Raw genomic sequence first — 10,358 nt, 5'->3', positions numbered from 1 at the left:
CTTTTTATGATGTTCTGATACCCGCAAAGGCTAAGCAGAATAACCCCCTGTTTTCTGCAAAGGGCTCATTGTATTCACTGTAAGAGGGTAATAAAGCACTCGTATGCTAAGGAAGAGAGCAAACAGAAAGAAGAAACAGTTCTTTCTCTCCGCAGAGCATCTCCACTTTTTTGTTTTTAGTGAGTCAAAGCCAGCATAACTCCAGGGATACAAATACAGTGAAAAAAACTGAAAATAGAAAATTAAAAAAAATAATAATAGTAATAAGGGGGGATGGGTATAGTAAATAACTTTGTTCACCGTGAACCAACTTCTGAAACATGGTTAAAGAAAGGCAGCACAATTCACTGGAAGCAATAAACAAGTAACTTATACAGAGTTTTTCCACTGGCCATGACCTGCAGCTAAATATATACACCAGCAGTGCACAGAAATGACTGGAGTCATTTGTGTATTCTTTCTGTGAGCCTTTTTTCATCTGCATACAAAATACCAAGGGGACTGGTGTGTTTGGAAATACTGCAGAAAAAAAAAAGTGCCACGCACACTGAAGACATAGAGCTGTTGCCAGGAGATTCCTTCATTAGTCCCTCCCTGCGCTTTGCTAACTGTGTAATACCCTTTCTTCTCCCCGTTTTCCTTCCTCTTATCCTGTTCTGGGCAATCGTTGAAAAGAAAGATCTGCACGTTTATGTCCTAAATAAATATAAGGAAAGGAACCCACTTGCATGCAATCAACATAGCACTTGTCTAGCTGTAATTGATACAAATATTCCCTACAGCCTGCAGATATTCCTCAGCAACATTACCGCTTTCTGACGGAATGACTGCAGTTGTCTGAACCTCATCCTAATTTAATAAGGAAAGAAGCTTAGGCATAGACTGGTCCTTAACGTTAACCATTGCAGTATCACAGAATCATAGAATGGCCTGGGTTGAAAAGGACCACGATGATCATCTAGTTTCAACTCCCCTGCTAGACCAGGCTGCCCAGAGCCAGATCCAGCCGGGCCTTCAATGCCTCCAGCGATGGGGCATCCACAACCTCCTTGGGCAACCTGTTCCAGTGCGTCACCACCCTCTGGGTGGAAAAACTTCCTCCTAATATCTAACCTAAACCTCCTCTATCTCAGTTTAAAACCATTCCCCCTTGTCCTATCACTACCCACCCTTGTAAGCAGTCGCTCCCCCTCCTGTTTATATGCTCCCTTCAAGTACTGGAAGGCCACAATGAGGTCTCCCCAGAGCCTTCTCTTTTCCAGGCTAAACAAGCCCATCTCCCTCAACCTTTCTTCATATATTCAGACTTTCTTCAGTATTTAAGACACAGACATCCACACAGTAGGCTTATAACAAACAAACAACAACAAAAAAAACAGACCATCTCATTTTTATCACCTATGTTTAATGAATGTTTGTGAACTTACAAAAATATTTGTGTTAAACAATTTTGTCTCAATCAGCAAGTAGAATTAGGAACATGTCAGGAACATCCGACTCTCTGTGAAAAGATTTGGCTCCCGCACATATCAACCAACATATCAACCACATTCAAGAGCTTGTTTGAACACATTTGTATTGCTACCCTGCAAAGTATTCGTTTTTTAAAATAAAATATGTAGTTCTTCCATTACTCAGTGTAGGAATTCCTACTGATACTGATCAGGACAAACCTCAAAGTTTGAGTACAGAGCCAGCTTTTAATCACATCTCCTAGGTGCCCATAAACACCTCACAATTCTCAGACAGTTGTGCTGGTGTACCACACATGCCTAGGCAACTTCCACCCAGCCCCACAACTTGGTAAGAATGCAGCAATGCTCCAAAAACATTCATTAGTACTTCTGGAACATATAACTTGAGAAAATGTAACAGTTACACACTTCATTTGGCTGTTTGGTTTTCTTTCTTGATGATGGACCAAACAAGAACTGCAACTGAACTTTTCCTCATTACCTTTCAGAATGTACTAAATTGCTGTTTCTAGAAGCTAAGAAATTATTAATTAAATCTTCCATCCAGTTCTAAAGAAGACAACTATTTCCAGCTGTATGAAGAACTTACGTGCAGTAGAACAAATGGAAGTATTTGTAATGTTCCAGCTTTACAAAACAAACAAAGCAACAACAAAAAGTTCTGGAATTCTTACAGTGATCAAAACCAATGAATTCACTAGGCCACGGCATGGCAATATTTTCTGGTTACAGAAGCCCTACATTTCAACTTCAAAAAAAAAAAGTAAACAATGAAAAATATCAGCTGCTCATATCACTTTTCCATACACAGAGATGATTTTTTGCACCATGTTCAAACCTGGTAATCAGATAAGGGAAAAGATCTCAGGAAAAGACTTCCAGTTTGCCATCCTGTGGCACTCTACTGACAGGGCCAATAGAAAAACATTCTGCTCTCCCCAGCCATGAAGCAAACACCTTTGACTTCTGCAGCACAAAAGAAAGACTGATGGCCAAAACTTCTACTGTCTTTTGTTAAAGACAACGTTTCATTTATTTGAGATCTAAGTAACTTCAAGTACTGTTTTTATGTACTATGCATAATGTACTCATGCTTATACAGTGGGGGTGTATCTCTCTAGGAAGGATTGCAGTCTGCTCTGTGTTGCAGTCCATTTTCATCAGACAAAGGCAGGCAAAACTTGCATCACTGATGCTCAGCCAGCTTCTAAGAAAAGTTAATGAACTATTTATGTGCATCAGAAGGGCAGATGTTCTTACTTAAGGATCTGTCCCAACAACACTGCTTCTTAGTCTGAAGCCACAGCATAAATTTCAGCAGCTTATCAGTGCGAACTGTCTCTCTTCAGATTTATCTGCCTTACTACATCACCAGCAAGTCTTGAAATGCGACAGTAGTGTTTTCTAAAGACCCTGCTATATTTCTAGTTTTAAAGGTTAAACACAAGAAATGAAATGCAAGCGTACTACATTTATCACTCTCCCTTTGAAAACGTCCCCATTCGCCTTCAGAACCGAAGTCAAAATTTTACTGGTTAGGACATTTCCTGAGAGTGAGAAAGCAATACAGTCCTCCAGATTCCTGTGAAACACCACAACAAGCAAAGAAGTCTTCTTGACTTTTAGTATAGTCATTTCTCTGATGTGTACAACTAATGCACTAGCTTGAACTTTTAAGCCTCTTCCCAGTTTTTCTAGTTCAGAGCACAGAGTGAGGCAGACACATCAATATTTTACTTTAATCAGAAAGCGGACTGCTAAGAACAACATCAGAGTGCCACAGATTAGAGCTGGATTAAATACAAAGGAAAAAACACATTTAAATGCTTTGGAATTAAACTCAACTTTCTTCCTATATTTAAAACTAACCTCCAGGCTTCATTTCAGAGAAAAAAAAATAGTTTCCAGGGAAATTTAATTTTTAGAAGTCTGGGTGGTGAGAAATAAGTATTCAAAATAATCAAGACATTAGGACAAGTGCACATTCCATTTAAAAGAAAACTGAAAGCCTGGTCTGCAAATACCTGCAACTAAGTACTTGAAATTACTATTCTTCAAGAATAATTGTATGCTTGCCATGTGTAACTTCATATACTCCACACAGTTAATATTACTGTTGATTCCAACCACATCTCAATTTTACAGACCAAACTGCTAATGTGAGATTTACACTTCTCTTAGTATCTCCTCAGTCAAATTAACATTTTCACATCTTTCTGTATTCCAGAGCTAAATGTGTAGTTTCTTAAATGTAGTTTTTCACTCTCGTAGAGTATGAAGTCTACAGTGACATTTTTCTGTTCAGAGCCTGATCTCTGTTTACCAGGATAAACCAAGCTGACCACTTTTACAAGCAGAAATGGCTTCAAATATTCAAAAGCGAAGAAATCTTCACAGCTATGTAAGGATGACTGTGACAAATACCTGTCAAAAGGATAAGGATACATACCTTGCTGAACAATGGCACTATGTGCCCTGTGCAGAACAGAAAGTTTACTTGATACAAGTCTGTCAGAAATTTCAGTATAAAAAACAGTTCTGCTCAAACTGTTTCAAGAACAGCTGCCATTTCCTTGAACTGTCTGAAGAAGTTCTGAAAAGCAAGAGTTAACATATATGTTTAGTTGCACAAAGAAAAGCCTGAACTTAAGTCCAAACTATCATATTAGGTAAAATCACTTCATGTTTCTCACATTCCTTCTTTCTTCCAGTTACAATTTGCACGTTGAACTGGAAGTCTGCACATTTCTTTTTGTGAGATGGTTGCCATCTGGATGCATTAACTATTTAGTCGCACATGTGATAAATTATTTGCATGGCTTTGCTTACTGATAACAGAGGATGCTATGGGAAAACACTGAGAATGAAATAACTGCTAAACCACAAAAGAAAAAGAAAATAAAACCTAAAAACTTCTCAGGCAAACACTTCTATTCCCAGTTGAAATAATCCCTATTTCTCACACAGAGCATGCGTCCCTTTCTCACATTAGCTGAACAGCAAACTATGAAATAGGTTTCAACCAGATGGAACACTAGATTTCAGAACACTCAAGAATTCATAATACCTTCCTTAAATTCCCTTCTGTCCAACTGCCAGGACTCAACCTGAGTTTAGAAATATCACAGAATCAGAACACTCACAGTTTTTGATAAGGCAGAGGGATGGAATTGAGGACACAAAAACTTTTAGATCTGCCTTTTTTGCTAAGCCAAATTGTAAGAGAACGAATTGCTGCTAAATTAACATTTTAGGCTAAATGGTGCAGAACTAAATGCTACAAAGTAGGTACTCATCTTCAGTATTTTAAACATTTAGTCTTTCAATTACTGTATTAGTAAGCATCACAAATGTATGTAAAGTACACATTTGCTTTTTCGCAACTATGTCACCAAAGAGACTGAATCAAATGACAAGAAATGACACAGGATTACAGACCTTGAACTGTGGGACCGTCATTTCAAAACATTTGTTGGTTATTTGTCCTGAGGAATCTGCTACTTTTAGCGCCACCGTAACATACGGATACTTCAGAGACCTGCAGGTGTCAGAGCTCATTGCAACTCCCAGTTTCCATTTAATATCTACAAACTGCAGAGAAGAAAAATATTGGAAAGGGTACTAAAGGAAGAAATCCAGGCTACTGTTGCTATAGTTTTGGACAGATGTTTTAACAGACAATATAGGATATTTGGAGCCCATATCCGAACAGGAAACAAACATACACAGTGAGATATTATTCTGATCTGCTGTTTCCTTTAGTAGTGGAAAGAAAAATGGCAATTTATTTCACTTAATCTATTTCACTTTGTAAAATACTGACAATATGCAAGAAGTTCTAGGAATAGGAGCTTAAGTCACAGAGTTCACTTGGCTTGTATATCATTTGTGTTTTTGATATGTTCGCTTTAGAAGCTTCTAAATCAAATGGAAAGGTGAGAAAAACCTCAGAGTAAACAAAAATTTTTACAGAAGCGTTAGTAGAAAAAAAGAAAAGAAGCTGTTAATAACTGTTTTGCACTCTACAACTTCTTGAAGGGAGGTTGTGATTGCTGGGGGGGGCCTCTTTTCCCAGGCAACAAACAGGACCCAAGGAAATGGTCACAGGTTGTAACAGAGGAGATTTAGGCTAGATATTTTTCTCTCAGACAATGGTCAGGCGCTGGAATGGGCTGCCCAGGGAGGTGGTGGAGTCGCCATCCCTGGCAGTGTTCAAGAGGTGCCTGGATGAGGAGCTACAATATGGGTTAGTAGCTTGTGGTAGCAAGGGTAATAGGAGGACGGTTGGACTAGATGATCTTGTAGGTCCTTTCCAACCTTGAGATTCTATGATTTATAGAAAGAACATTGTAAACACATTTCAAACTGAATAAGTTACCATTTTTATCCTTTCGTTACAGGTAGAAATATTTAACGAAGTAAGGTGAACATTCAGAACCTTACTATCCAGCTTCAAACAAAGACTTCTTTTTCCCCATTATTTTCCAATTCCATACTCTTAACCGTTGGTGTTAAGGAACATCTCAAAATGCAGATGAACGCTTATTTTTTCAACAAATAAAAGAAATGCTGGAAATTGACAGAAGGTATCTTTAAATCTCGTGTGACTAGTGACAGGATTAGAGGGAATGGCTTCAAGCTGCACCAGGGAAGAGTCAGGCTGGACGTTAGGAAATACTACTTCTCTGAAAGGGTGGTCAGGCACTGGAATGGGCTGCCCAGAGAGGTGGTGGAGTCACCGAGCCTGGTGGTGTTCAAAGAGCGTTTGGATGTTGTGTTGAGGGACATGGTTTAGCGAGAACCATTGGTGAAGGGCGAATGGTTGGACTGGATGATCCTGTGGGTCATAGCAATTCTATGATTCTATAATAAAGATTAAGCTTAAGGAATACAAAGAATAACAAATTCAAGTGCTGATGCTATCAACTCTAAAGAACAATTCAAATAACATTTCAAACCTATTTACATAAATAGCAAGTACTGTTGTCTGTCATATTAACTGCCACTCACCTTCCCTAACAGCACTACGAAATTTTTAAAAAACTATGGAATGTTTATTTATCGTCCAAACAAAAATACGAGAAAGGATTTCAATGTCCTTTATTGTATATACTTCTCTGTCTGGTCAGAGATCGGGCAACACACAGACAGCAAACCTCTGGGCAATCAACATACTGCTTTGTGCTTGGCAATACAACAGGCACAGTGAAGCACTGCCAATTCTGAAAAATCATTAGTTCGGATGCATTTTATCATGTAGTCACCTGGCCCACTGTGGACATATTTCCTTTATCTTCTGACACACCAACAGATTTGCCCTGCTCATTCCATACATGGCGGATAACCTGTATCGCATGCTTAGGCAGCGTGTTGACTGTGCTGCCCAAGGCAGTGATGAGCTCCTCCGTAGAGAGATTGTTCCTGGCTGCTGTACTGTAGAAAAATCCAAACAACACCATATCTATTTAGTTTTCCAAGAATTTAACAACATTAAACTGTATTATTAACTTTGAAATGTGGCAGTTTAATTTCACATTTTAATTTAATTAAACATTTAGGAGAAGCAATTTAAGAAGCACCAAGAGGTATTTAAGGACCTCCAGGAAATGGCATAATTTGCACTAACAGGAGTCAAATGATGCAAGGAACTCCCAAATGAAAAGGCAGTGAGTTTAGAGGAAGAGCTGCAAGAAGCATTCCTCAATTTACTCCATGAAAACATCAAACAAAAACAAAAAAGAGAGAAAAAAAGCCCACTGGTTCCAAAGCTTGCAGACAGGTTCAAAGAACAATTTCCTCTCTATTTTTTTAGTTACTGAGCCTATGTAGGTACTACACTTTTTTAACTTTATGAACACAAACTAAGCCCTTTTCCTAAATCATTTTATTTCATACATACTTTGGATGTTACTTTGTAATATTGCTATTAGGTTAGTATGGAGGGAGGAAAAAAAAAAGAAAGAGATAAAGAAAATATAAATTATTGTGTGCTTACCTAAACAAAAAGGACACAGTGTTAGTTATTTTTGCCAGGTCACCAACATTAACCTCAATCCCAGATGTCTGCAGTCTCTGAAGACAGGATGATCAAATAATTAAGTGATAACAAGTTGTGAGTTTAAAAAGTTCCTTATAAATACATACATATACACACACAAATAATTTCACCTGCAGAATATATACTTTACAATGCATATTGCTACTATGCTTGCTTTTAAGTGCTAATATCCAAACCTACCTGACACAGTTCAACTGTATTTACACCTGGGATCTTATGGTTCAGATGTTGAATTATCTGCTCACACTGCAAAGAAGATAAATTTGAAAATATTTTCAAAGCATATTTTAGTAAACCAGACGAGCAAGTTTGAATAGAATTATAGAATGGCCTGTGTTAAAAAGGACCACAATGATCATCTAGTTTCAACTCCCCTGCTATGTGCAGGGTTGTCAACCACCAGACCAGGCTGCCCAGAGCCATATCCAGCCTGGCCTTCAATGCCTCCAGGGATGGGGCCTCCTTGGACAACCTGTTCAGTGCATCACCACCCTCTGTGTGAAAAACTTCCTCCTAATATCTAACCTAAACCTCCCCTGTCTTAGTTAAAAACCACTCCCCCTTATTCTACCACTATCCACCCATGTAAACAGTCATTTTAATACTTGGAGATTACAACAGCAATGAAAACTGGTTGACATAAAAATGGACAACGGGATGAGGTTTTAATGGAAAAATAATAAAATCATGTAAATAACTGAAATCAAAATCAAAACCAAGAAAAATCAACTAATTCAAAACTTTTCCAGTATTACCTCACATTGTTTCCTAACACATTGTTTCCATACTAATGAATATCCATCTTGTTCAAGTGCACAATGCTTTACGATACAGAGAAACTGAATTTTTTTCTGGACTATCTAGCTTTATATCTCATTAAGGCAAGAAACAAAAACAAAACCTAAGAAGTCTTCAGTAATGGAAACAAACTTTAGGCCATCCCTCTGCTCTGGCAGGACTGGTCTATTTCATGTAAACCTATGCCAAATATACATAACCTCCACTTTGCAACACCCAGAAAGCAGCGAGCTGAAGGAGGTTTGCTAGGATCTGTGTGTCTGGAGCCTTTCCATATCCTACTTACTGCTCTACTTACTAGTTCTGCAAAGAAGTCTTGAGGTATCAAATTAATCTTATCTGCTGCACCACCAACATCTGAAAAACACGAACAGTAGCAATCAGTTGCAAGTCCTTTAAGCTTTACTAGTAATAAATCATCTTTGTAGAACTCACAGGCTTGCATGGTTTTATTTACCTCAAGAACAGAGCTTTCTTTAATGGACTTGGTCCTGAATTATATTAACAGATCAGGAATAGGAATGACAGATACCTCAGAGCCCCAAACAGAGCCTATGCAATAGCACAGTTTGTCAGTCCTACCGTCAAACAAAAAGCCCCCTTCTGCAAAAACGTCCCAGAAAGCCGGGCAGGCCCAGAGCTGCCCTCTGGCACTGAGACCCAGCAGCACGGGGCTGCTGCCCCCGAGCTCAGCTCACTGCGCCCGAGAGAGTGGCCCTGTCCGTGCCGCCTCCGGGCAGCAGGGACGCCCCGTTAGCCGCTGGAGGGGCACCAGGCTCCCCAGAGCCCCTCAGAAACAGGCTGCACCGCTACGCGAGAAAGAGGAGCAAGAGGCTCTCAACGGCGCGACCAACCGAGAACCAGAAACCCCCAGCCGGCCTCCCCGCAGATCTGAGGTTGGGCTCTCTCGCACTTCCCCTCAGCCCCCTCACCCAGCGCCTCCAGGGCCCGCGTCAGCAACACCACAGAGCCGGCAGCCATAGCACCGCGACCTCGATGAGAACCCACTTCCGCCACACAGCGCTCGGCGCTCTGATTGGCTCCGAGCGAGAGGCCGGCGGAGCAGGGCAGGCGGCTGAGTAGGGCGCATGCGCTGTCTTCTCGGCGCCAGGCTCTGGGAGGGCGGGGTTTGTGTGTTGGCGCTCCTTCAGCCTCCCGCTCCCTGGGCGACGCCCAACAGGGCGGGGCTGGGAAGGAGCTTGGGGTCCTCCTGGAATCATAAAGTCGTTAGGGTTGGAAAAGACCCCTTAGGTCATCTACTCCAACTGTCAACGCATTATCACCGTGCCCACTAACCCATGTCCTTCAATGCCATTATCTGCATGTTTCTTGAACACCTCCAGGGATGGGACATCCACAGCATTTCTGGGCGGCCTTTTCCAGCACCTCACTGTTGTCACAGTGAAAAATATCTCCCTGACATCTAATCCAAATCTCCCTTCTTTTAGCTCAACCCTCCTCCCCCCTCGTTGTCCTGTTGCTATCTGCCCATGTAAAAAGTTGATTCTCCTCCTTTCTATAAGTTCTTTTTAAGTCTTGGAATGCCGCAGTGAGGTTTCCCCAGACTTCTCTATCTGAACAAGCCCGGCTCCTTCAGCCTGTCTTTGTAGGAGCGGTGCTCCAGCTGTGTGATCATCTCTGTGGCCTTCCCCTGGACCTGCTCCTTCAACTTGATGTCCTTCCCATACTGAGGGCCCCAGACTTGGAGGCAGTACTCCAGATGGGGCCTCACAAGGGCAAAGTAGAAAAGGACAATCACCTTCCTCTTCCTGCTGGCCGCCCCTCTGTTGATGCAGCCCAGGATACGGTTGGCCTTTCGGTCTGCAAGTGCACACTGTTGGCTCATGTTAAGTCTCTCATCTACCAGGATCCCTAAGTCTTTGTCAGCAGGGCCACTCTCAATGTGTTCTTCTCCGAGTCTGTATAAGTATCAGGGATTGCCATGACCAAAGTGCAAGACTTTGCACATGGCTTTGTTGAACTTCCTTAGGTTCACATGGACCCAGTTTTCAAGCCTATCCAGGTCC

At 41.0% G+C, this 10,358-nt stretch overlaps 1 protein-coding gene across 3 annotated transcripts; it reads right to left on the bottom strand.

The window, feature by feature from the left end:
- Nucleotides 1–1,385: 1,385 nt before the first annotated feature.
- Nucleotides 1,386–9,350, bottom strand: COMMD6 (COMM domain containing 6). 3 transcript variants are annotated; one of them, XM_015277057.4, is made up of 7 exons: nt 9,264–9,350; nt 8,630–8,688; nt 7,714–7,779; nt 7,471–7,547; nt 6,740–6,908; nt 4,914–5,066; nt 1,386–4,068 (listed from the first exon to the last, which is right to left on the bottom strand). In XM_015277057.4, exons 1-7 carry the CDS (start codon nt 9,310–9,312, stop codon nt 4,018–4,020), a joined length of 624 nt encoding a protein of 207 aa, XP_015132543.2. In that variant the 5' UTR covers nt 9,313–9,350; the 3' UTR covers nt 1,386–4,017. The 3 variants fall into 3 exon arrangements, with proteins under 3 accessions (XP_015132543.2, XP_015132538.2, XP_040562577.1); XM_015277052.4 differs by lacking the exon at nt 7,714–7,779; XM_040706643.2 differs by lacking the exons at nt 6,740–6,908; nt 7,471–7,547; nt 7,714–7,779.
- Between the last annotated feature and the right edge of the window lie 1,008 nt (nt 9,351–10,358).

The sequence above is a fragment of the Gallus gallus genome, chromosome 1 (genome assembly GCF_016699485.2).
Source record: "Gallus gallus isolate bGalGal1 chromosome 1, bGalGal1.mat.broiler.GRCg7b, whole genome shotgun sequence".
Taxonomy (NCBI): domain Eukaryota; kingdom Metazoa; phylum Chordata; class Aves; order Galliformes; family Phasianidae; genus Gallus; species Gallus gallus.
Note: the sequence above shows the minus strand (reverse complement) of the source record. Positions and strands in the feature narration are given on the sequence as shown.